The sequence below is a fragment of the Taeniopygia guttata genome, chromosome 19 (genome assembly GCF_048771995.1).
Source record: "Taeniopygia guttata chromosome 19, bTaeGut7.mat, whole genome shotgun sequence".
NCBI lineage: Eukaryota > Metazoa > Chordata > Aves > Passeriformes > Estrildidae > Taeniopygia > Taeniopygia guttata.
In genome coordinates this window covers 11,074,093-11,099,268 of record NC_133044.1, presented here as the reverse complement: position 1 = coordinate 11,099,268, position 25,176 = coordinate 11,074,093, and the positions used below count along the sequence as shown (strand labels likewise).

General features: G+C 56.2%; 2 protein-coding genes across 11 annotated transcripts; both read right to left on the bottom strand.

The window, feature by feature from the left end:
- Nucleotides 1-357: 357 nt before the first annotated feature.
- TBL2 (transducin beta like 2) lies at nt 358-6,256 on the bottom strand. 2 transcript variants are annotated; one of them, XM_072937280.1, is made up of 8 exons: nt 5,970-6,256; nt 5,764-5,888; nt 4,651-4,835; nt 4,109-4,150; nt 3,866-4,017; nt 2,644-2,770; nt 1,875-2,027; nt 358-912 (listed from the first exon to the last, which is right to left on the bottom strand). In XM_072937280.1, the coding sequence occupies exons 1-8, from the start codon at nt 6,097-6,099 to the stop codon at nt 456-458; spliced, it is 1,371 nt and encodes a 456-aa protein (XP_072793381.1). In that variant the 5' UTR covers nt 6,100-6,256; the 3' UTR covers nt 358-455. The 2 variants fall into 2 exon arrangements, with proteins under 2 accessions (XP_072793381.1, XP_072793382.1); XM_072937281.1 differs by lacking the exon at nt 4,109-4,150 and having other exon boundaries at nt 5,970-6,251.
- A 473-nt stretch (nt 6,257-6,729) lies between these two features.
- MLXIPL (MLX interacting protein like) lies at nt 6,730-24,628 on the bottom strand. Of its 9 annotated transcripts, none has more exons than XM_072937274.1 (19): nt 24,110-24,627; nt 17,945-18,051; nt 17,718-17,800; nt 17,437-17,526; nt 17,199-17,243; nt 16,704-16,902; nt 15,956-16,033; nt 15,587-15,634; nt 13,951-14,046; nt 12,254-12,426; nt 11,577-12,171; nt 10,882-10,955; nt 10,368-10,542; nt 9,614-9,726; nt 9,340-9,420; nt 9,008-9,135; nt 8,596-8,719; nt 7,338-7,467; nt 6,730-6,966 (listed from the first exon to the last, which is right to left on the bottom strand). In XM_072937274.1, the coding sequence occupies exons 1-19, from the start codon at nt 24,403-24,405 to the stop codon at nt 6,839-6,841; spliced, it is 2,763 nt and encodes a 920-aa protein (XP_072793375.1). In that variant the 5' UTR covers nt 24,406-24,627; the 3' UTR covers nt 6,730-6,838. The 9 variants fall into 9 exon arrangements, with proteins under 9 accessions (XP_072793375.1, XP_072793372.1, XP_072793373.1 ...); XM_072937271.1 differs by having other exon boundaries at nt 9,340-9,459; nt 24,110-24,626; XM_072937272.1 differs by having other exon boundaries at nt 9,340-9,459; nt 10,368-10,539; nt 24,110-24,626.
- Nucleotides 24,629-25,176: the final 548 nt, after the last annotated feature.

Here is a 25,176-nt window from a genome sequence, read left to right as displayed (position 1 = left end):
GTTCGATCCCCCCGACATCCCGGGACGGGGGAACGGGGCCACCCCGAGTCCGCTGCACCGTTACAGCACTGCCCCGTTCCCTGCAGCTGAATCCCTACCGTTCTGTATCAACACTGAATTTTGGCAGTTCTCTTGGGAAAAAAAAACCAAAAAACTAAACAACTAACCATAAAACGTACCTCAAATCCACGCAACTCCCATTTCTAAGCTCAGGAGAACACATAGGCATTGCCTTAGCAATCAATTCCATGGGATACTAATGATCTAAACCCTGGGGGGAAAACAACACAGGAATGTGACACTGGGAGATGCCACTGTCCCCAGCCCGGTCTTGCCATCACGGAGCACGCAAGGAAGAACCCGGGCACTCTTTTTATTATTGCTGTTCACAGTTATTAAAAAAAAAAACAACATCCCCAAGGGAGAGCGCAGTTGCCTCCTGCTGCACAGGTAGCTTAGTATTTCTTGCCATAGATAGCAGCCAATGCTTTCCGAGCGCTGGAGATCTGTTGCTCCAGCCTCTCCTGTGTGGCTTTGTTGCCAGTTTTTTTCAGCATGGCCTCCATCTCCTCCACCACAGCACGGTGCCCAGCAGCGTTGTGGAAGACACAGATAGCGCGGTCCCCACAGGACACGACATAGCGGCCAGTGGTGTCAAACACAAGGTCTGTGACACAGTGGCTGTGCACGCCAAGAAAACGCTCCTCCTCCTCACCGCGCCGTGTGTTGTACACCACGATGTCTGTGCCGCCCGCCACGGCGACCGTGCGGCCATCAGGGGACAGGGCAATGCGGCATGGCTCCAGCACTGCACACTGCCCCGTCAGAAGCAGATATGGGTCCTGCTGCTTCTTGTATTCCACATCTGTGTCCCAGAACTTCCATGTGCCATCCTTTGACACAGTTGCCATCCTGCAGCCAAAAGAGATCACAGTGAGTGCATGGAAAAAGGGTGGCACCTCTTACCCTGCCCATGAACCAGGAATCCTCTGTGGAGAGAGATCTCTAGGGAAGGGTGAGTCTATACACAGATGCAGTCTCTGTTCTCTTTCCAAAGCAAAAAACCTACCACTAGACCAGGCTGCTCCAAGCCCCTTCCAATACAGCCTCGAACACTTCTAGGAAGGGGGCAGCCACATCTTCTCTGGGCAACCTGTGCCAGGGCCTCACCACCCTCACAACCAAGGCTTTCTTCCTAATAGCCCACCTAACCCACTCTCCATCAGTCTGAAACAATGTCCCCTTATCTTGTCACTTCAGGCCCCTGTAAATACTCTCCCATCTTTGTCAGTTCCCTTCAGGTCCTAGAAAGCCACAATTACATAACCTGAAACCTTCTATTTTCTAGGCTCAGCAATTCCAATTCTATCCACCTTTCCTCATACCAGAGCTGCTCCATCCCTCTGATCATGTTGGTGTCTCCTCTAGACTCACTCCAGCAGCCCCGTGTCCTTCCTGTGCTGAGACCCCAGAGCTGGAGGCAGCTCTGCAAGTGGGGCTCACATGAGTGGGACACAGGGGCAGAATTTCCCTCTCCTTCATTACCCATGTGCTGTGGGATCAACCCAGGGGAGTTTCTGGGCTGGGTCATGTCCATGTCTCACCTACCAGCACTCCCAGGCTGCTCTCAGTCTGTTCATCCCCAGCCTGGATTGATACCGGGGGTTGCCCTGATCCAGGTGCAGCATCAGCACTTGGTCTTGTTAAACCACATGAGATTCCTATGGGCAGGGAATACACAGGTGGCACGAGCCAAATTTGGCTCCCCAGGGCAGTGTTTTACCCCCTGCAGTTCAGTGGTGCAGCTGGTGAACCCTGGAAGAGATGAGCTTACATGCTGTTAGGATAACTCGGAGCAGGTAACACACACATACCTCCTTGAGTCATTGGAGAAGGAGAAGGATTGTACACCAGCAGTGTGGCCTTTCAACTCAAAAGCCCTGGTCACCACCCTGAAGTCTCCGTTCTTGCTAAAATACACCTCCCACACCTTCACATCAGGGGTAAAGCCACAGGATGCCACAAACCTGTGTGAAGGAACAGAAGTAGAGACACAAGTTGCCTCTTAGAGAGTACCTGAGCAAGGCAGGGCCACAGTTCTGCAAACCCGTCCTGACTCCTGCACTCAAGCTGAATTTCCACTTTTCCCTGAAACCTGGCTGGTAAAGGGAACACTAAGGAAAGGCACCAGAACAACTCAGGAATGAGAAACTGTTCAGTCAAAGTAGAAGAGCTAAATGCTTTTGATCCCCAAACTCCTCATGCCAGGAGCAAGGCAAATCCACCTACAGCAGCAAGTGATTTTCCCGATCAACAGATTTCCCAGAAATAAAATATTTATTTTTATAATTAACTTTTAAGAGGTCACAGACAAGTTCAAAATTTGCAGAGGCCATTTGCTCTGTCCCACCCTGCTATCTGAGGCCAAAGCTGTTCTCAGGTTACCAAAACAGCAGTACTGAGGCAGGATAGCAACACAAGAGTGCCTGACCCCATATCAGCTCAATCTCCTGGGGGGCCAAAATAACTTTTTAAGCTGTGGAACCCTCAGAAAATTGCATTACAATAACAATTAACTGCCAATGGTCTGAACTGATGCCATGCTGTGCAAAGGAGCAGCCTGGAATCCTGCCTGTCACTCACCTCCCACAGGGTGACACTGTGGCATAGGCATTGTTCATCTGGTTGGTGTTAATGCTGGCCAGGACTTCGCCCTTTGGGCTCCAGATCAGGATGGTGGTGTCACTGGAAGCTGTCATGATAAACTTCCCTGGGGAAAAAAAGGCAAAGTTCAGGAGAGCCCCCAGACCTAACACTGCCACAGACTCCATGAAGCCCCAGGATAACCTCTCCCTGCAGCTGGAGAAAACCACCAGCAGCACCAAAATCCAAGGAGTGTCAGTCTCCTAAGACAGAGTAAAGAGCAGTATCAGAAGACTCAGCTCCTGGTTATGCCTCACTACTCCCCTGGCTCCCAAGCAGGTAGCAGGCACTGAGCCCATGTGTGCCTGCCCTGTACTCAGGACCCTGAGCCCCACAAGCAGAGCTGGGAGCCCCATGTGCAGCCCCACTGGGCTGTGCCACAAACAGGAACAAACACTCCACCTGACCTGCATGCCCAAGATCAGCTTGAGGATAAGCACCTTTCAAGCTGTGGATTGCAGGCAGGCAACCACGATCCACAAACCATGATCCACAAACCATGATCCATGATTGCTGGTTGTGCCCATACTGGACTCCTGCTTGTTCCCATTTCCCCTTTGCCACTTCAGCCCAAGCAGGGAGTTGCCTGTTTACCTTCCAGCTACTTGTTGCAGGTTTAAGTTTTCACTTTCACACCCCCAGTCTCAGTTAATATTTTACCTGCTCTCCTATTACAGAGGTGAACTCACATCCACCTGCTTCCAACTGCCACACACCTGACACATTAATCCATCAAGCCGTCACCACTAAAATGTAATTTCCACCCACCCCCACCTCTGTTCTAGATGATCCCAGAAGCTCAAGACAGACCACATTAACTCACTAGAGAGATTTCTCACTGGTTAAAGAGAGACTGGCAGCCCAGAGAACAGCGATCCTCTCAATATTGAGAACAGACCTCTTTGCAACAGCATCTCTGAAAATGTAGATTAAGAAACTGTGCATATCAGGGAGCTGGTTACAGGGATATTATTGGTGTGAAAACAACACCTTTTGGTTCAGTTGGTAGCAAATTAAGTAAAAAAATCCCTAATAGACTACAGAGTTCAGTACTGATGCTGTACACAGCCCCAAGAATGCCAAAAACTCCACCACTTTGAATCAAGCAGCTTCACAAGGAAATAAAAGCTTATCTGGAGAGGTGAGCAGCTCATTTCCATACCTGTCTCTGCAATCCCTATGTTAATGACAGGAGCCTTGTGCTTGTTTGGGAAGTCCCCAGAAGTCGCAGTGAAGGTGAAGCTGCCATCATCCTTCTTGGTCATCTTGTAGACACGAATAGTCTCAGCATTGGCCAGCCAGACAATGAAAGCCCTGTGGAGGGACAGGCTCTGAGCCCCAGCTCAGCCCAGGTCACTCAGGGGCACCTGGGAAGAGGGATATGCTGCCAGGTGAAAGTATTTACAAGGGCACCAAGTTCTCTCCCTGCGTTGGTTCAACTGCAACACTGAATGAAAAAGAATGAAATTTATTATCCACACGAGGAAACAAGATCCCTTCCTCTCTTTCCAAAAGAGACCACTTCAAAAAGCCAAAACACATTCTTCCACCAAATTTCCCACCAAGCAAGAGCTCCCCTGACCATTGGAGAGACTCAGCAGCACATTCTAGCTGCAGTCAGCTGGCAGTGACCTCAACAGATACCTTCCATGGGGGCAGCAAGCTGTGCACAGGGATATTTGCCCTGAAAACCACATTAACCCACCAGGAGCTGGACTAGATGATCTCAAGAGGTCCCCTCCAACTTGAACTACTGTGATACTGTGATTCTGTGATTAAGTGCCAGCTGCTCTCAGGAAAGGCCACGGATAAGTGATACTGTGATGACCCAGTGAGAAATGCTGCCTCCACCCATCCCAGAGCAACACCACTGATCCCACCACAGCTTGGCCACGAGACTGGTAGCTCTGCAGGACATCCCGGTACCAGTACAAGGTCCGGCTGTACCGTGAGTCAGGGCTGAGGCGGACGAGCTCGGCGTGGTCCAGCCCCATGTTGATGCGCAGGCAGCGGTGCTCCCGTCCTGCCAGGTCCCGGGTGCTCCACAGCCGCACCGTGCGGTCCTCGGAGCACGATGCCAGGTACTTGCCATTGCTGCTGAAGTCCAGGCACGTCACCGGGCTGCTGTGGCCCTGCAGACAGAGAGCGGTCATGAAGGACATGGGGGGGATGGGGAGGAGCAGTAGAACACCAGCACCTGGCGGGCGGGGCGGGGGGCGGGGGAGAGGGACACTGGCATCGAGATGGACACCTGCTCCCGTTATGAACAAAACAGCCTTGCTGGGACACTTGGCTTGAACTAAGTACTAACATTGAAATGTTAATTAGCTAATCGCTCCTGGGAATCACCTACCTCCCCCACCCCACTACCATTCTAGGACTGGCATGCAAAATAGGGAGACCACTGGAATCATGGGAGGGGGTTTTCAGGATGAAAACATCCCTAAATGGAAGGCTGGGCACAGTGAAGGGGGCTGGATGGGTGTGCTGGTTAGGGAAGAGGGAACCACATCTCTAGTCTGTGTTTGACCTGTCACCATAACCTGCAGAGGACCAGGGCTGGGCTGTGGGAAGCAGGAGCAAAGGAACACAATCTTCCTGGTGTTACCAGAAGGAAAGGAGAGGGGACAGCTGCTGCTGGACTTCAGCAACAGGCTCTGCACATTCCCTCACCCTTCGGCTACCAGTGTGCCAGGAGAAAAGGAGAGAGGACGATCTGCTAGGACTTCAGATACAGACTGCACACCTCTTCACCTCCAGCTACCAGTGTGCCACAGAGACTCCAGGGACAAACTCTGCATGCCTTCTCCCCCTTCGCCTACCGAAAAGCTACAACAGCGGGGGCGAGCTCCGTGTCGAACCCCCTGCCCAGCTGATCTTTTTAATAAAGAGCTGAACATTAAGGCATAGACCCTGTTCATTTCACTACGACCCCGGCAGGACAATGGCACCGGTGGGGGAGGGGGAGGGGGGGATGGGTGGGGGCACCGGCCGGCGGGACTCCGATGCCGAGGAGCATACTAGCATCATCACTGGGAAGGCACCGGCCCCTTGAAGTACCTTGAGGGCAGCCACCAGCAGCCGATGTGCGAAGCTGTGCTGGTGCGGCTTCTCCCTGCGAGCCCTCACCGCCGCCTTCGCCTTCCGCGGCTCCTGCGGCCTGGCCCGTCCGTTCGCCCTGGGTCCTGCGGGAGCGGAGGGGTCGGTGGGTACGGTTCAGCTCCGCTCCGCTTTGCCCGGCGCCCCACCGTCCGCACGGTACTCACCGTCCTGCGGGGCGGTGGGGGTCTCCCGCGGAGCAGAGCGGTGCAGCGCGACCGCCAGCAACACGACAAGGATGAGGACGATGAGGGCGCCTGGTAGCCCCGACCCGCCCAGCGCCGCCGCCGCCTCCATATTCCCGCCGCCGCGTCAGCGGCCGGCACCGGGAGGGCAGGCATTTCCGGGTGCGTGTACGCGGCCCCGGTAAGAGGCGGAGGGCGGCCCCTGCCGATGGTACCGCACCCCCCGCCCAGGCCGTCCCCCATTCAACAGCGGATACCCCTGACCCCTCCTAGGCCCTGTTCTCAGCCCCTACCTCCCACAAAACCCCGTAAACACCCCACCCCCCCCGACTCTAACACACTCCCCCAGCACCTGCCTTCCCGGACTCCTCCTATCCCACCCCCAGCTTCTACGTGCCCCCCCACCCCGGTCCTTGCCCTCATGCTCCCCAACCCCAGCTACCCTCCAGTCTCTGCTCCCCCAAACCCCGCCATCACCCCCCGCCAGCTCTTTACCTTAAGCCCGCTCCCTGCCCCCGCCAGCCCCTGCCCGCACCTCCCTTCACACCCCACAACCCCCGCCCCCGCCAGCCCCGGACCACCCCCCCACAGCCTCTTCCGTCACTTGCCCCAACCTCGGTTTCCCTCATCCCCCCCAGCCCCTGGCCCCCCTCCCACTCGCGGCTTTCACCCGTCCCGGTGTCACCACCCTCAGGTCCCGGCCGTGCCCAAAGCGGCCCCGGGGCTGAAGAGCCACGCGGAGTCCGTGGCACAGCAAGTCCTTTATTGCAGACGGACAGGGCGGGACAGCCCTCGTGCAGTCCCGGTCCCCACGCCGGTGCCCGCGGGACACCCCGCAGCCCCCGGAGTAGTCAGATGGAGGAGGAGGCGCCGGGGCGTCCCAGCGCCGCTACTGCCCGCGCCGCCTGCTCGGGGACACGGGCCGGGTCGCTGAGGATGGCGGTGGAGATGCTCAGCTGCCGCAGGGAGCTCAAGACAGCTGCGGGTATAGGGGACAGGGGGCTGGAACGCGTGACCCATGCTGGGGAAGACGGCGTTGTCCGGCCCCGCTCCAGCCCCCGGAATGGTGGGACTGGTCCCTTCCACAGCCCCAGCAGACGCGGCGAAGGGAAACCCACCCTGAGGGGCTTTGGGAAGGGCTGAGACTGCCCTGCCAGGACAAGGGGTTGGGGCACTTCCAGCTCAGTTGGGGCGTGGGTGTGACAGGAGCAGGGGAAATCACTGAGCAGGAACCCCAGGACGTCCCACACATCAGCCCTGCCATCCCCCAGGACACCCCTGTTCTCTTTCCCTCAGTCCATGCCAACCCAACTTGGTCAGGGTGCCACAGCCAGGCACAGGGCCACCTACTTGGCCGAAGTGCTGGGAGGGAGCAGTGCTGGTCCAGCCAAGCGAGGGATGTTTGGGTGAGGCTCTCCATGCTGGCTGTGGACACCATGCCATTGAAAGACTCGAAGAGGGGCCGAATGATGATACTGAACTGTTGGGATCAGAGGAGTTAAGGACCAGCTTTGCTATGACGATGGTCTCACTCCTTCCAGGCATGGGCATCACCCTTCTATGGCAGCAGGACAGACTTTCTTGTCTGGACATGGAGCAGAACTGCTGGGACAGCAGGACAGGCCATGGAACAGACCTGCTTAGTGCCGTCCCAGCATAGCACCACATCTCACATTAGCCCAAACTGCTGGGGTGATGGCCAAAGTGCCACCTGGGTAGGCAGTGGGAGACATGCAAAACCCCTGTCATGGCTGGGGCTGCCAGAAAAGGTTGCTGAGACACAAGACATGTCCTCCAGAGCAGGTCAGGGAACCAGCTAGAAAAGTGCTCAGGGGCAAGGCAGGACACCAGTCTGTCCCATAAGCTCCCCTATTGCTTCCAGCCTGCAGGGACCAGCCTGTTGATTTTGTGCAGGCAGTAATGCACAGAGATGCCTCCACCACACGCATGTCCTAGAGCCCACGTTGGCTTTACAATACCCCATGTCCTGAGGAAGGCGCTCAGAAGGATGCATCAGAAGTAACCTCTGCCTTGTCCAGAAGCCCTGTGCTGGATGGGACTATGGGCAGCAGTGCCTTTCATCACTCTGCCACTTGGGATTTCACAGATCTCACAGGCTCTGCCAGTGAGTCCCAGTGTGTCTAATCCATGCTCACAGAGGAGCAGATCCAGCCCTTTGCCCATAGGCTCCTTGGCCCTTGATCCTCTCCATTCCTGTGTTTCCAGGGTATGGCATGCAACCACCAAGACCAAGCCATTATGTCTACAGCTTTGTATCTGGACCTTTCCTAATCCATGGCTACTGCCTTTCAGAGCCAGTTCACATGTCATTGGGAGAAATTCCCTCCATAAGCTTAGCCCCACTTCCCTTCTCCCTGATGACCATTTACCCAACTGTTTTTGATCCCTTGGAGCAGAATATCCCTCCTAACAACAGAATACCAACATGTTCCCACCATGTGACTTTGGCTGAGAAACATCTCCCTGTGGTCCCCAAATCCTCCTGAGCTTAAGAGACCCCAAAGACCCAGTAGCAGCAGATGAACCAGAGCACCTGGTGTCTAGTGGAGGGTGAGACAGAGAAGCAAGCACTGGCCCCAAAGGATACAATCCAGAACTTCCAGTTCTGCAGTGTGGAGGAGCGAACATACTCATCAAACATTCTGCGCAAGTGGTCAAAGCGCTGTCGCGTGATGGGCACCCCTGTGGCTGGCAGCTGCTCCTGGCATAGGCTGTGGGGAACAACCAGTGTTGTGTAGCCATGTTTGGGAGGCTGGGAAGCTCAGCAGGAGTTGCCAGCCACCTCTCAGGGCAGGTGTGGGACCTGGCCCGACTCTGTCCTGCCTCTTGAGCCTCAACCCTCCCACAGAGAGGATTTGAGGAGGGGCAGTCAGCTGGGAGATGCTGCAGGGAGCCGTGCCATGTCTGTCCTGCTGCAATCCTGGCACTGCTGCTTGCCCTGCCTGGCTCCCCTAAAGCAGGCAGTGCCCCCCCATCTCCCCCAGCCATGGCCCCCTTACTTGATGGAGCCATTGAGCTCCTCGATCTGCTCCCGCAGACGCTGTGCCTCATCCTGCAGAGCTGCCCGCTCCTGCTGCAGCTTGCAGATGTACTCGGCTGTCTTCTGCAGGGTGGTGGCCTTGCTGACCTGGGGGGCCGTGGGGTGAGAGGGGAAGGGGTCCCAGACTACCCTCCCACAGCCTCACTGTGTGCCTGCTGTGTGCTCCAGCCTCCTGCACCACAAGCTGGGCCGCAGGAGAAGAGGTCTGTGCTGTGGGTCACAGTAGGGATGCAGTGTTTCTGGTTGATGTGCCATGTTCCTCCATGCCCAGGGCTTGCCCTGGGTACTCACCTTGATACTGGGCTGAGCACTCAGTGTGCTCACCAAGCTGTGCAGTGTGGTGAAGCCAAGCTTGATGTTGAAGCGTCTCTTCTGCTCAGCGGAGATGTGTGTGATGCGGCGGCTCTCCAGCTGCAGGTCAGTGCCGTCAGGCACCTCCCAGCAGCGGGGACAGCATGGGCCACCAGCCCCACTGGGGACAGGCTGGCCCAAAGCTTGAAGTGAAGGTAGATGGTGTCTTGGGGGGAGGAGGAAAGGAGGGTGCATATAAAGTTGGCAGCCATACCTTGCTGGACTCAGGCCTTCCTGGACGGGACATGGGCTGGTGCAGGGAGATGCTAGTGCCCTGCCTTGCAGTGAGTCCTGGGGAAGCCTGGCCGGGCTTGGGCCAGTCACTGCCTGAAAAAGGGAAGGTGCTGCTATGAAGGGTGTGATAGCAACAATACTCATGACAAGGTGATGTCTCAGCACCTGGGACAGGCAGAGAGGGGCATCCCACAGTGCTGTCCCCACCCCAGGACAAGCCACCTCACTCAGCTGATGGGGATGCTCCACTTCAGCCTCCAAGCACACATTATCCCAAGTCCCTCTCATTTTACAGCTGTTCAGAAATGAGAACATCTGGGATTTGAGATTTTAAATTCCCATCATTTCCTGGGGTGAAAATTGCATGGAAAGAGTTGCGAGGGCAGCAAGGTTGTGGTGTGCAGCACCAAACTGAACTGGGAACACCAGAGCCTGATTTCCAGCAGCCGCGCTGGTTACTGGGTGAAAGCGGATGCTTCTTGCTCCAAAACCAAGCTCCGGGGTTTCAAAACCACAGTCTGACATTTTGCTCCATTTTTGTCTTTCCCTATTTCTGCTTTTGCTGCTGGAGAAAGAAGCAGGCGAAGGGGCACAGAAGGAATCATCCATGCTCAGCAGGATAAATGGAAATAGCCAGGATTGTAGCCAAAATGAAAATTCCCACAGCGCTTTGTCCAAGCTCTCTGCAGGAGTCCCAGTGCCCTGTGGAGCTCCTTGGGGTGTTCCAGACTCACCACAAGCTGAGGTGGGGGACAGCTGCTCTGCCTTGGGGACTTGCAGAGGGCCCAGCTGTGTGCCCACTGTGTGCAGCAACACTTGGGAAGGGCTGGAGCCAGGAGCCAGTCCTGGGCTCATCTGGGCCATTCTGGAGAGGAAGGTGGCAGGGACTTTGGGGACAGTGCTCTGCTGCTGGGAGAAGACAGAGGAAGGGTATTTGGGGGATCAGCACCCCACGCACACCAAGTTGCACCAGGATGTGCAGCTCCTGCCACCATCTGCAGGGGCAGCCACAGTGCCCCAGAAAAGGGGCCCTGCAAGCAGGATGTCTCTTACCTCTGCCTTAGTTGTTTTATAGGACAAGAAACTCAGGCAACTCCTGCCATCCCCAGCCACCCAGCCACATGCCCCCTCCTTCCCTCCATTTCTGTCCAGCCCACACCAAAGTGTGACCTCCAGAGCCCATCTCCACCCCTTCCCCAGCAGCCAGGAGAAGGCAATTCCCAACCCAGGGGGTTTTTGAGTGCTTACCGGGGAGACAGGGGTCATGGGCATGAGTCCTGTACCCATTGGGCAAGGAGTATCCAGCGCCAGATCCTGCTTGGCTGAGGGGGTAGGGAGCACATGGGCACTGCTGTGTGGAGCTCTTGGGGCTGGGCTGACCTTCCCTGCCCCAGGAGACAGCTAGTCCCTCCCTGCACCAGAACTGCTGCAGCCCCTTCCCTGCTGGATTGCCCCAGAGAACAGGGATGCATCTCTGGAGGAGGAGTCTGTTCTCCTCATAGGGGAGTTCTCAGGAGTTTCAGGCAGGCAGGGAGCCCTAGCCCCTCCTCAAGCAAGCAGAGGGCCATAACAGTGCCCAAGAGACCTGTCTTATCACACCCACAGGTAGCATATCAGTCAGGACACCAGTGACCCCCCAGCCTGTTGTGCCAACAGAGCCATAGAGACCAGACTAGGATCACAGGAAATTCCCAGCAGAGCCTGTTGCCAAGTCCTGGGGCTGGGCTGCACCTCCCTCTGAGGCCACTGAAGCCAGGGCTGATCCCTCAGGCATGGCTTCACCCCTGGGTTTGGAACTACCCCACTATGGGGACTGCCATGCGCCCTGCCCAGTATTCCCTGTGTTGCAACCCCAGGGAAAAATGGGGTCCCCTCTCTATCCCCACAACAGCATGCCCCCCACCTCACTCCTGTGTCCCCCCACAGCCCCCCAACCCTGTTACCTGTGGTCAGGAGCTGGCTCGGGCAGGGGTTGGGCTCAGGCAGGTGGGACAGGGGGTGTCCTGGTAGCCTCCTTGCCTTGGTGCCACTGGGCTTCACCTTGAGCCGCCCACCCTCACCCTGGGGTGGCCCCTTGGCAGGGGTAAACCTGGGGTTGCCCAGCAGGGTGGGGGGCAGGAGCTGGGAGACAGCAGGGCTGGAGTACCCCTGGGGCCCCATGCCTGTGGCATAGCCCAGCCCTGGGACGTAGGGGGCAAAGCAAGGGCTGGAGAGAGGGGAGGCAGGGTGGGTGGCAAGCGAGGGGTCAGGTGAACTGCTGTAGGGGAGCTTAGAGCGGGGGGCCGAGGTGGGGGAGAAGGGGGGTTCCAGGCTCAGCAGTGGTGCCCGGGGGGATGGGATGGGGGGGACATAGTGGGGTGCTGGTGGCTCCAGGCCAAGGCACTTGCCAGGGAAGTCGTACTGCAGTGTGGGCTTGTGTTGGATCTGGGGGCTGAGGCTGCTGGGTGCCACTTCGGGGGGTTCAGGGGGCAGGGGGGCCAGGGGCAGCTCAGAGCCCAGGAAGGCGCTGTGGAGGCTGAGCTGGGAGGCACCACTGGGCTGCAGAAGACATGGCAGGGTCAGGATGGGTGACTGGTACACCACCAGTAAGTCAAAGGCTGCAGGCTGGGATCCCACTCACCTGCAGGAGGGTGCCAGGTAGGAATGGGGCTTCGGGGCTCACAGGCAGACCCCGAGCACCCATCAGGGACCCCCCACTGCTGACCAGGGGCTCAGCCATGGACGAGAAGCAGGAGGGATCCTGGTAGCCCGGTTGTGTCTGAGATGGGGGTGGCCGGTGGCTGGTGAAGATTTCTGCGGAGCCAAGTAGAGAAACAGCGACCCGCATAAGTGGATGTGCCCGGCAAGGAGGGGGACACCGTGGGGCATGAGAGATGGAACCATACCCTGCTACTGGCACTCTGCACTTTTTGGGGCCGGGGCATCTCCAGCGCATTTTCACTCAGGGCCAACAAGTGTGTGCTGCCCACTGCACTGCTGCTGTGCGTGCAGCCTGTGGCTAACCACATCCCATGGCCTTCCCGAAGCCGAGCCGCGTGACCCTGCCGTGACTCCCGCTCCCTTCCTCTCTCCTGCCCACAGCCCTGGTCCTTCCGCAGGCCCAGACACCACAGCACAAAGGGCTGGCCCCACACTTTTGGCAGCTCTCTCCCTGAGCGCATCAGCCCCATGAACGCCTTGGCTCAGTGCCTGTGTCAATGCTGGTTCTGGCATTGCCACAGGGAGGATGACTGTGGGACACGGATGACACCGCTGGATGCTTCTCTGTAGGATGGAGTAGGAGGGTTCACTATGTTTGCTGCCTAGCAGCCCCTGGCACAGGTGCAGTGCCCGAGCAGGCACTGGGAACAGGCACTTGCATCTCCTCTGGGAAGCACCTAGCTGTGCTCTCCAGCCCTTGGCTGGCATTAGCAGTGCCAGCTCCAGGCCCTGCTGCTAGTTCTGACCACCTGGTGTGCACAGCCATGCTTAAGGCACCATCTGTGGTCCAGGCTCCAGCACCTGGGGTGCCCTGGCTGGAACCCACAAAGGCCTAAGGCCCTGCTGAATCTACACCAGAGAAGCAAACATGCCAGCACTGTGGGATGCCAGGGGACTGGGCATGGTGATGATTCCAGCACGCCACACGCTGCCATCTGAGGGGGACACTGATGTGAGACAGGACAGAGCCACTGCTGAGATGTCCCAGTCAGCTCTCAGACTGCCTCTTATGCCTGCCACAGCCATGGTGAATCCCTGACAGCATGTCAGGGATTCAGGTGCTGCCAGGCAGGAGCTTGGCCTTCCTGGGATGCAGTCCAGCCCCACATTGCCCCCACCTCAGCCATGCTCGCACCAGGATGTCCCTGCCACCAGCACTGAAGCTCTGCAGGTATTTATAGGAATTTGTGGTACCCAGCCTGCCAGATCCAATTGTGCCTCTCACCGTGCCAGACCCTCTTGTGCCTCTCACTGTGCTACAGGGATAGAAGGTGGCTGGCAGTCCCTGGGGGCCTTGTCCTCCCTTTCTCCCACCCTTCCTCACCCCATAGCTCTTGCCCATGCTCCTCCTTGCTGTTGTATAGACCAGTTACACTCCAGGCAGTGAGGCATGGCCAGGGCACAGCCTGCACAAGGGAGAAGAGCCTGCGTGGTCAGCAAACCACACCTTTTGTATCCTGCTCAAACCTGGGGATAATCTCCAATGTGCTTGGGCCTTCCCAACCCAAAGACCCTTCAGCACTTGTCCCAGGCTTTGGGGAGAGCCCTGCAGTGCAGCGGGGCATTGCCACCCCAAGGGACAGACAGCCCAGCCCCAGTGCCCAGAACTGATCCTACCTGGAGCACGGTGCCAGCAGGGCACAGGGCCGGACTGCTCCCTCGCCTCTGCCATCAGCACTCGTCCATCTGCCTCACACCGCACTCCAGCACCCGCTGCAAACACGAGATGCTTCCTCATTTGGGGATTGGTTTGCAGGCACTGACTGACAGGCACTGAGCTCTGCCACACCACCCCACACAATGACAGCCCTGTAACCTCATGGTGCCTACCCCACTTGCCTGCCCTGTCTAGCTCTGCACGAGGCTGCTAGGTGATCCTTGCTCCCAAGTTGCCTGCCCTGCTGAAAAAGTGACCTTTTGGGACATCATTAGGTTGGCTGGCACCCAGCACCCCAATCTCCTCTCCCCACTCTCCCCACAGTCCCAGGGGTACATGGCACACACAGTGCTCAGATGTAACACCTTATCGCGCAGGGAGCTGCTCCATCCAGGACAAAACTCCCACCAAAAGGTCTCCAAGCACCCTATGGGATGCTGCTCTGTCCCAGGACACACTAGCCTGGCAGACCAGGAGCCACAGCTAGACTTGGGACCCTGCTCAGCCCCAACAGTGTCCCTGGGCTAATGCACTGGACATGGTCAGAGCAGGAAGGGATGTTTCCTTCTGATGTTATGGTCTGCAGTAAGACCCATCCCATTGCCAAGAAGCACCTTGAAGCAAAATGGAGGCATTTTCCCCATTAAAAAAAAAAAGCCAAACTAACTACCTAACTGATATATTGTCTCAGAAAGGAATCACCATGCTCCTGCCATCTCCTGCTGAGCTTGAGGCCATGCTGGGCACTCAGAGAGATTCTGAAGCTACTGCTGTGACACCATACAGGACCTCTCAGGATAAGGAACACTTCCCAGGGTCAATTTGACCCATTTGGAGCTGTCGCACCTTCTAGCAACAGATGCCCACTTGGAGCACCAGGGGGCAGAAGGTGAAGCACCAGCCATGAAAACAGACCCACCTCCCTGCATGCCTCACTCTGATGGGATCTCTGGTTGCAATGAGTTGAGAGGGTGCTGGCAGGAGTCTTCCCACCTCATCCATCACAAGAGTATCCATTCCAAGGGCACCCATGCCACCACCTGCCCTGACACATGGAGTGCCCAGCCTGCTCCCTGCCAGCATCTGGTCTGGCAACACTCCACAGCCATATGGCGCAAGTACCCTTTTTTCCTCCTCCTGGAGGAAGTGGAGATGGGCCATGGAGCTCCAGGCTGCTCACACAGGGGTCTGGAGATGCTGGTGCTGCCCAAGGCCACCAGCTATAACTGGGTAGCCAGCAGGCTCCCACAGTGTGCACAGGCTACCAGCTCTGGCATGTTAGAGGGCAAAGCTGGTCCCCAACAGTGCCTTGCTCTGGCATTTAGGGTCACTGCTGTGACCAAGACATATCCCAGATGACTGCATGGATATTCACAGCTCAGAGCCTACATGGCAGCATGGGGCAGTTTGCCACTGCCCACTTGCTTGGTGTTCCCACAGCTGGAAACTAGTGCCAGATTTCTCTTTGGGCAGCCTGGCAGGGACACTGACTTGTCCCCAGGGGATGTAGCACAGCCCTGTGCAGGGTCCCAGCTCCAAGCCAACCACCCAGGCTGGCTGGGCAGTGGAGTGAGGAGGGGACTCAGCAGAACTTACTCTCTAGAGGTTTCCTCTTCCTCTGGGGGAAAATTGTCCTTCCTCTATCTGCAGCCAAAATGAGGGGCACTTTAGCAGTCCTGGAAATAACCTCTTTTTGTAGAAATCCCCTCCCACAGCTCCTGGTCAAGCCCTTCCTGACCTTCTGTGGCTCTTTCCAGAGGCAGGCAGGCACAACAAGGCTCTGCCTTCAGCCCCTGCCCATCCATGCTGCTTTTCCCATGCCATTAGATGTCCAGTGCTTTCTGCCTCTCTCAGCAATTCCCACTACTGCCAGGCCAAACCTGTGACCCTCCCCCCTCCCATTTCAGGCAGTCACAGCATGCAGGGCTGGGTGGGATGCACTACTGCATCCAGGCTGCCTCTTACCTGATATGTCCATGTCATCCAGGCTGGGCTGCAGGGGTGCCAAATCCGGCTGTATCATGTCAGCATTCCCAACATAGGCTGGAAGAGGGCAGAGCTGGAACATCAAAGCCCAGCCACTGCATCCCCGAGACCCACCTTGAGGGCTGCTCCCACCACTGCCCTGACACCTACCTGGCTGCCACATCTCTGTGTCACCCCAGAATCACCCTGTATCTCCTGGGCAGGGAGATAAGTTCCTACCCTGAGGAGAGCCAGGGACATCCCATCCTATCTCACCACTGTCCATCAACACCTCTAGGGACTCATCCAGTTCCCAGGAACCCCAGTGAAAGGCTGATCATTGGCACAGGACCTGGCTGGAGCTGCAGATGCCCGAGGGACATGGCCAGGCAGGGACAGCAAAGAGTGGTCATGGAAGCAGGACCTGCCCTGGGGGCTGGGGCAAAGTCCTTCATGGTGCTGGTGGTCCCTGGGGAGCTCAGCCCTGGGACAGAGCATGCTGGTGCATAGGGAACCACAGGAGAAGGGGATGACCCCACCCTGCCCAAACACTCCTTAGCATCCCCTCCCCTGGTGGATCTTGTTTGGGCAGAACAGACACATCCCTTCCCCCTGCCCAATCAGGGCAGATGCCAGGGGACCCTGCCTGCCCAAAAGGATATGGCTGGCAGCTCTCAGGGGCTAAACCAAGACACAAAATCTGGATTCCTCCTCCACATCCTGCTGAAGCATGGTCTGCAGCACCTACCATCCTCGGGGAGCGCCTGGTGGGTGCTGGGCATCTGTGTCATGGTGAAGAGGGTGTCAGATATGTCTGAGAGAAAGGTGTCCAAATCGAAATGCTGCCTGCTCCCACATTCCTCCTCCTCATCTCCAAGCAGCATGGGCACCACGTTGCAGAAGAGCTGGTTGCACCATTTCTCTGTTGGCCTCCAGACATCCTCATCCTACATGAGGTAGAGCAAAGGAGCCGAGTGGACGCCTTTCATGGGAAGGGTCCATGTCTGGCTCCCTGGCTGCTCACCCGGCAGCTCCCATGCTCCCTGCAGTGTTTGCTCCCTCCAAACCTTAAGGCCTGGCACATTGCTACTTCCAGAGGGTGAATCCAGCATCCCAGGTGCTTAGCATCCCATTCCAATGGGCTTATCATGCCCTAGGGCTATTCTTTGCCCTTCTGTCCAGTGCAGAGGTCCAAACTGCATTCCCCTTTCTCCCTCTTCCCACCCTTTCTCAGCAGACTCACCCGCTTTGGACTGGAGATCCCTCCCTCCCGTGTGGATTTTCGGAGCTGAAAGGAGAAGACAGCCTAGGTCACCCCCCAGGCAGGGAGAGCTCAGGGGGCCAGCCAGCATCCCCCTGCCATGCTGGCAAAAGCCTGTCATGTCCTGCCTTGTCAGCCATGGCTCCAGGTTGGTCACACTGTTCCATCCCACTGCTGGCACTGCCACAGGATGGGGAGCAGCACAGGCAGAGCCACTCACCCGTTTCTTATAGTAGATCCTCCACTTGTGGTACTCCCTCATCACCACCTCAATGCGGCGTTTCCAGTAGTTGCCCTCCAGCACAACAGCCTGGGGGGCAGGACAGGGGGTCATGGCTGAGCTCTCTGGCCCCAGCACCCAACAGCCAGGCCTGCCTTCCTTGTGCCTTGTCAGAAACACCTTTTGCTGCAAATCTATGAAATGCAATGTGTCCCCAGATCCCCACTGCATCACACAGACCTTGGTGCTGCCCCAAAGAGCTGCAAGGGACCGTGTCCTACCTCTGGTTTTCGGTGCTCATCAGCCTCCATGCCTTCCAGAGGGGTGATGAAGCCACACACGGGGTTTTTCCTCCGCTCCACATCTGCACAGGGGAGAATACAGTTGGCTGTGTTCCATGCCCCATCCCTATCTCTGCATCTCTCCATGGTCATTCCAGTGCCAGCCCCATCCCACTGGCACAGCCTGGCATCTGGCAGACAGAGTGGGGCCTAGTGCCCATACTCACATTGTATGTACCATGCTCTCCAGATCACATTGTTGAGTCGAATTTTATCCCAGCAAAGCAGCCGCAGCCCCTTGAAATTCTTCCACTTTGGAGATACTAGCTTCCCACTGAAACACCAAGCAAAGGGGAGGCTGAGGGGCACCACCTTGAAAGATGTCCAGGGGCCACCAGCCTGGTGGTAGGTCAGGAGCAGGTACAGCCACATGACTCTGCTGCAGGTGCTTGCCAGGCACCTGTGGGAGCACCCAGTGGAGCATTCCAGGCTCCTGCACACCCTGCCAACAGCACAGACCTAAACCCTGAGCTTCATAGACCCACAGAAGGCTTCTCAAACCCCTGGATTAAAGCACAGCCCATTGAGGCATTGATTCCTTGATGTTTGAACCCCAGCTTTGAGGTGGGATCCTGCTGCCCCTGACCAAGCCAACTGTGTCCTGGCCCTGGGGGACAGGAAGGTAAGTCTCTGGCCCAGGTGAGATCCATGGTGACATGTACTGTAGTGGCTCTTGCCTCATCACAGTGTTTGGGCAGCTAATTCTGGTCCTTCCTTTAACACCAGGCGAGGCTTGGAAATGCTGCCTTCAGCTGGAGCAGTCAAGGGCAGCCCTTGTGGAGGGTCTGGGAAGGCAGGACAACACTGGAGGATGTTCAGGATGTTAAGGGACACTTGCCTGTGCTCCAAGACAGACACAGTGACACCAGCCCTGGTCTATTCTCCACACCGATCCCTCCAAACCTGACCCCCCAGGCTGAGCTGGGCTCCCTGCTTCCCATTTCCTGGTTCTGAGGCAGCTGTGCTTGTTCTGCAGCTCATCGTAGTGGTGGTGGTGATGTCCCGGATGGCACCTGCAGTGCAGGAAGCCTCATTTCCTCCTCCTCCTTGTCTTGTTTCCATCCAGCTGAGGAATACAACCCCTCATGTGCAGCCACCAAGAAAGTCCTGAGGGTCCTGCTGCCCCAGGAACTCTGAGGGGGAAGCCAGGGTCCCTCTGCCTTACTTTGGAGTCCATTTCACATCTCCAACTCTCCCAGCAACATGGTGTGGCTTCAGGGCAATGCCAGGTGCTCCAGGGGTCCCTTTGAGAGCTGGCTGCAGGCTGCATAGCATTCCTGCCTGGGAAGCCATGTCCCTGTCCAGTAGACAGTTTTGTACCCTAAATATCTTGGTGCTGCTTTAACTCCTACTTTTCCTTGGCACATGCATGGAGCAGGAAAGGTGGAAGCAGAGCTGGTGTCAGGGTGCTGTATCCCGTGTTCCCAGCCTCTCCAGGTGCCGCCTGGCGTGCCCCCAGGGAGGTGCTGAGAATAAGAGTGGTGCATGAAGGCTCTGACTTGTTCATTAAAGCTTGTGAAACCTCGAAGTGCTCTCAAATAATGATTTTGCTGGGCTCTGTTTTGACCTGCTTTGTACTGGCAGAGGAGGAAGACTGGACACCTCTGCAATTCCAGAGCCTGATGCAGGGATGTGTCTAGGAGCAGGTGCAGGAGTGGATGGGGAGACCCAAGGGAGACCCAGCCTGACACATGGCCCCCAGGGCTGGGGAAGGACCTGTGACTCCAGCCTGCAGAGAGTTAAGGCTGACACTGACCACTCTGCTATCATCAGGATTTTGAACTTTCCCCAGGCGCACATGGCAAACAGCAAGATGGTGCCAAGTGGAGGAGCCAATGGAAGAGACAGGATTCCTGGGCACATGGCCAGATCTTACTGGTCAAGGCCATGTTCCTCACTCACAGCCAGCTAAAAAGAGCAGCTGGAGCCTGTAGGACACACCTTGGCCTCGTATGAGGCCAGTGGGCCACGGCTAGGAGTTGCTGTGGGCCTGGAGGCAGTGGATGCCTTTGAGCTTTACTCCCAAATGCTTTTTTTCCCCCTTAATGATCCTTTCCGTTTTGGGGCTTAACAGGCTGATCTTTGCTCCCTGCTATGCCTTGAAAAGGGCCCCACCCTTCCCTGCAATTATCTCCCTGGGGAGACAGATGCAAACTTCACATTGAACAGTGAGAAGGTTGCAGGGTGCCCCAAACAGGTCGGGGGTCCTGCTGCCCTACACTGTCAGGAGAGGGACACAGATCCAGGCACAGGCTACAGTGTGTTTGGGGTTCATTCAAGGTGAGGTGGGCTGGCACCCAGCAGAGGCAGGTACCACCTCTGGCAACAGGGCTCAGCCTGGGTCCAACACTGGCATGGGGCCAGCACTACCTTGTTTGGTCTGTGACTCATTTACCCATCCAGCAGTTTCAGGTGTTGCAGTCCCTGATTTCATGGCAACACGGGTACTTTCCTCTTCATCAACAGCAAGAGGAGCTGCTGTATGAAGAGAGGAGTGATCTGGAGAGATGGAGGGCTGCACCAGCACAGCAGCCCAGCCCCTCTGTACGATCCTTGAACTGGATCAGGCTCAAAACCTTGGGGAATGACAGAAGAAAAAAGTGCAACTCCCTGCCACAAATGACAGCAGAACCACAGTGCAGCGTGAGTGGGTTTAGCCCAAGCACGAGCCTTTCCCACTTTCCCCCTAGAATGGAGGTCTTCTGCAAGAAAAAATAAGGTTGAATGATGAACTTCAGTGAGTGCATCCCTGGAATCTCTGCCTGGTGTTCACTACCCCTGTGTGAGCATTTAGGGCACTGTGAATTAGAGAATCAATAGCAGCAGTTCCACTTCTCCCAGGGGAGACACAGGCTGACAAGAGGATGAATTAGTAGGGAATTGTCACACAATTTTAAATCACAAGAGAGGCTGAGTGTATACTCCAAATCACTTCCCAGTCAGATGTCCCTGCTTGTCAGATCTCCTCTCTGGGGCACAAGACAAATGTTGCCAGGTAAGACCACAAATGACTGCAGTTCACATCTCCCAGTCTGCCCCCAGTTTTCCTTCCTTCAGAAGGATGTTCCCCAGATCAGTGATTCCCAACAGTAAGTCACAGGAGGGGGAGCGAGGCCAGCCATGCAACTGTGCAGGTCACCCTGTGGTGATGGAGAGGATGAGCCTTCTCATGCTAAGGCCAAAGTGTCAGCAGCTCCTGAGGGAGCTCAGCTCCACCCTCAGCTTTTTGGATAATGAGATGCAGCCAGGTGAGCTGCAGGGAGAAACAACATTCTAGGGAAGGATGCAAGGAATGCAGGATGTTGCAGGAGAAGGAGTGAAAAAGGATCATTAAGCAGGAAGCTGCTCTAAATGTCCTGGGATAGGTAAAAAGGAACTGCTTCATCCTAGCCTTAGGAGGAAGACCTCAGAGAGGGGAGTTTCTTCTATTTGGGGGATCTGAGGAAACAAATTACTGCTGGAACCAAACTTTGATGTGGTGAGAGCATTTCTTTATCAGTGAGGGGTGATGTACAGTCCTGCCCATGGAAGGAAGATGAGTCACATCCCCAGAATGATTGCTTCGACTGAGACAGGACTGCTATAATATCTGTGAAAAGCAGAGGAGGAATGCTGGAGAGGGGAAGAATTCCAGCTGTAACCATTGAAAAATATTTAGGGAAAGCTTAGTGAGTTACCTTTGAAATGGTGTGCGCCCAGACAGCAAAGGATGCAGAAGGCACAGCTCACCAGGAGACAGGATAGTTTTCCCCTCTGCTCCACACTGCTATGGCCAAGCCTGGACATTGTGTCCAGTGGACAGAGAGAGACCTTGTACAAACTGGAGTGATCCTGGAGGAGGCTATCAGGGTGGCTGGGGACTAATATATGTGACAGAAGAGGACTGTGAGGGATTGGTTTGTTCAGCCTGCAGAAGGTGAAGAGAGAATTACTGCCATCAGCTGCCCTAAGGAGGAGATGGAGCCAGACTGTTCTCAAACATGCACTGAGAAAGGCCAAGGGGAAACAGACCTAAGAATTGGAACAGGTGAACTCCGAACTACAGCCACAAACAGCAATTCCCTATGGGAGAGGGGCAACCCTGAGCAGGCTGGACAGATGGTGAGGTCGCATCCTAGGGCTCCATCTGTCAGTGATGGCTCTGAGCAACCTGACCTGGCTTTGAATCTAGCCCTGCCCTGCATGAGAGTTGTATGATGAAATCCACAAGTGCCTCCCAGGTGACAGCTTACAGTCGTTTCTCCTTGGTTAGGAATTTAGTCTGAGCTTAACTGTGGGTGCTCTCCTGAGGGCAGGAGGATACTGGGCTGGTGACCCCAACTGAGGCTGTGCTGCCTCTGGGAACCTGGATGGGAGGGGAAGTGTTAAATGGCAGGTAATGCAAAGCAGTATCAAATCAGACAACATTAAATGTAGAAATGCACCAAGAACACTTAACTCCATTATTCCACCCTGATACCTTTCTCCAGCTGCTGCCTACAAGTGTATCAAAAATGTATTAGCAAAAGAAAGGCTAAGTGAGCTGGGGTTGTCCAGCCTGGACAACCTTAGAGACCTTAGAGCCCCTCCCAGTGCTTAAAGAGGATCCAAGAGAGCTGGAGAGGGATTTTGGTCAAGGGCCTGGAGTGACAGGACAGGGGGGAATGATTTCACAGTGTCAGAGGACAGGAATAGATGGGATAGTGGGAAGAAATTCTTCCCTGTGAGGGTGGTGAGATCCCAGCACAGGCTGCCCAGAGAAGCTGTGGCTGCCCCATCCCTGGAAGTGTCCAAGGCCAGGCTGGACAAGGCTTGGGTGAGCATCCAATTACATAGGAGCCAGTATCTGCACTGCCATGCTCAGTCCAGGAAGGAAATGAGCCACTTAGAGTCCAGGGAGTGGGGAAAACTGGAGCAATAGAACCCTGACTGCAGTGGAATGGCCAGCCCCCAGTCACACACAGTACTCCAGCTGTCAAAGCCCTTGTACCCTGTCTGTTTCCACTCTGCCTGGGAGCTCCTGAGCCCAGGGGCACACTGAAGCTGCCTTGCACCTCATGAGTCTACAGTTTGAGGAACCTGGTGTGACAGTGTCTGTTTCTCCAGCCTCAAATCTGCAGGGCTCAGTATGGAAAGAATGGGGCTGGGAGAAGAAAAGGCAGCGAGGCCACCAGTGTCCCTGCAACCCCTGTTTGTGGCACTCAGGGGTGACCTGCCCAACCAGGAAGCATGATCCTTACCTGGGTCACCCCATGCTGAGGTGATCCCAGAGAGCACTGCCTTCCCCAGCCCCTTGGAGCAGAGCTGTGCTGTGCTGGCTGCTGGCAAACTGGGATGATCCCATCCACCACTTGGGATATGGTCATGGGCCAGATGTACACAGCCATGTGGGAACTGGTACCCTTGGAGTGTCTCTTTGCCAAGGATGCCCTGGCAGTGACCACATTACCTATTGCATTGAGCACTCGAGGACTTCAAGGCAAACCAGAGAGCTCAGTCACTGGATGAGATCCTGGATGAGGTAATAGGCACCTCTTCAAGGCTGCTTTGCTGAGGTTTTGCTTTCACGCAGTAGAACATCATCATCTAGGTTTTCACATTTGGACATCTTGGGAGAGCTATACAAGTGGTTTGGCACTGACTCCATGCTGATGCCGTGCTGGAGAGAACTCAAAACCTTGGGGCTTGGCCAAGGAGGGGAGCTGCCTCCAAGAATGTGGACTGTGGCCATAGGAGACACACTGCAGTCAGTCCTGTTGTCACCAAAGAGCTGTCACTGGGCTTTGGCAATTTGTGCAGCAGGGGAACAATGCAGGCACCCATCTGATTTTGCAGGAGAGAAGGAGGAAAGCTTTCAGGAGACCTTGGATAAAACCCGTGCAGCCATCCAGTCCCAAGTGCTACTGCATGTCATGGAATAACCTCAGGACATGGGGATAGAGCCAAGGACAGAAGGCAGGACTGCTCTGGGCTGGACTGCCAAACAGCTGAGTGTTAGCTGTCCACAGGGTCACTGCTGCTTTACAGAATGTGCTAGGTCTGGCTGTGGAGGAAATACAGCTGGGCACAGTGACACCAGATCTCATGGGAAAATGGAGGAGAGTCAAGATACACGTGGAACAGAGAAGCTTCTCACCTGGCTCCGCAGCCAACAACCCACCATCAGCTCTCTCTACCTGAAACTTTCCAGGATGGCAATTTCTGAGCATATGACACATCACAGCCCATGAAAAAGAGGAGGAGGAGGTCAGATGGAAACAAATTCCTGGCTGGGGAACGGGAGGGCTCAGCTAGCCTCCTGCCTTCAGCTAGCTGGGGATCCGTAAGACGCACACAAGGGCTCTAGGACTCACCTGTACTCCAGGCTCATGCACTCAAAGAGCCGGGTGAGGGTCGGGTCAATATTCCGGGGATCAGCCAGCTCGGGCTCAGCACGGTGGTGCCGCCGCCGGGGCAGCGAGTCGCTGTGCGGGCACGACACCATGAAGTGGCCACTGTGGATGACCTGGGAGTAGTTCTGTGCAGCAGCACTGGGTCCTGTGCCACCCACAGCCGTGTCCTCTGAGTCAGAGTCAGAGTCGGAGACGGGGCAAGGCCCAACCGGCGGCTCCAGGAATGGTCCCGGTATTCCCACCTGAGTTCCTGCCATTCCTGCTGCCTACTGGGGAACCCTGATGGATCTGACCCGGCACTGTGATCCGTGTCCCCGTTGAGCTGAAGCCCTACAGACACTGCATTGGCATCGAGCACATGCTGGGCTCCCCAGTACAGAACACTGGCACCACGCCTCCTGCTAGGCACCTCCTCCAGCCAGCCCACGGCACCGTCTGTTCCTTGCTCCAGGGTTCAGCATTGGTTCCCCAGGACCCATGCGCTGCCAGCCCCATTTATAGCGCTGCTGGCTGATCCCGCCCAGGGCAGGCCTTCAGCAGGACACATCTGGTGGCCACCAAGCACCAGAGCTTCAGCTCCACGCCACTGTTCTGCTCCAGCAGTGTCCTAACAATCCCAGCTTTTACATCCCCCGCACACCTGGGGCAGGGCGCTGCAGGTCCCCTGTCCCCCCGTTGCTGTGGCCAAGGGTTGGCTGGCAGTCGGCTCTGTTTACCTGGAGTTAATCACTGATCCTGGGTGCTGGTGGAGTGAGGAGCAGGCGGTATTTACCCAGTGCCTCTGCTTCAATGGATCTCCCTGCACTTTCAAGGGAACAAATACAGATTAAGGGACACAAACAGGTAAAATTATAGCAACGGGCACTCCGTTCAGCACAAGGCAAGCCAAGGCACTGAGCCAAGTGCCGAGCTGAGAAACAGCCCCAGGAAAGCCTGCTCCAAGCGGAGATCCTGCAGGAGAGGGGATACAAACAACAAATGTGAGAGAGAACAGATATGAGTTTGGGTCTGGTGGGATTTACACATCT

What these genes read in the sequence shown, in the direction of transcription:
- TBL2 (XM_072937280.1), bottom strand. Translation starts at nt 6,099, where the DNA reads ATGGAGGCGGCGGCGGCGCTGGGCGGGTCGGGGCTACCAGGCGCCCTC. An exon ending in CCCCACCGCCCCGCAGGACG is followed by an intron (nt 5,889 to 5,969) that starts GTGAGTACCGTG and finishes CCGCTCCCGCAG; the next exon opens with GACCCAGGGCGAACGGACGG. An exon ending in TTCTCCAATGACTCAAGGAG is followed by an intron (nt 913 to 1,874) that starts GTATGTGTGTGT and finishes TTTTGGCTGCAG; the next exon opens with GATGGCAACTGTGTCAAAGG.
- MLXIPL (XM_072937271.1), bottom strand. Translation starts at nt 24,405, where the DNA reads ATGGCAGGAACTCAGGTGGGAATACCGGGACCATTCCTGGAGCCGCCG. An exon ending in CTGCTGGCACCGTGCTCCAG is followed by an intron (nt 12,427 to 13,950) that starts GTAGGATCAGTT and finishes TTGGCTCCGCAG; the next exon opens with AAATCTTCACCAGCCACCGG. An exon ending in GAGCTCAATGGCTCCATCAA is followed by an intron (nt 8,720 to 9,007) that starts GTAAGGGGGCCA and finishes TGTTCCCCACAG; the next exon opens with CCTATGCCAGGAGCAGCTGC.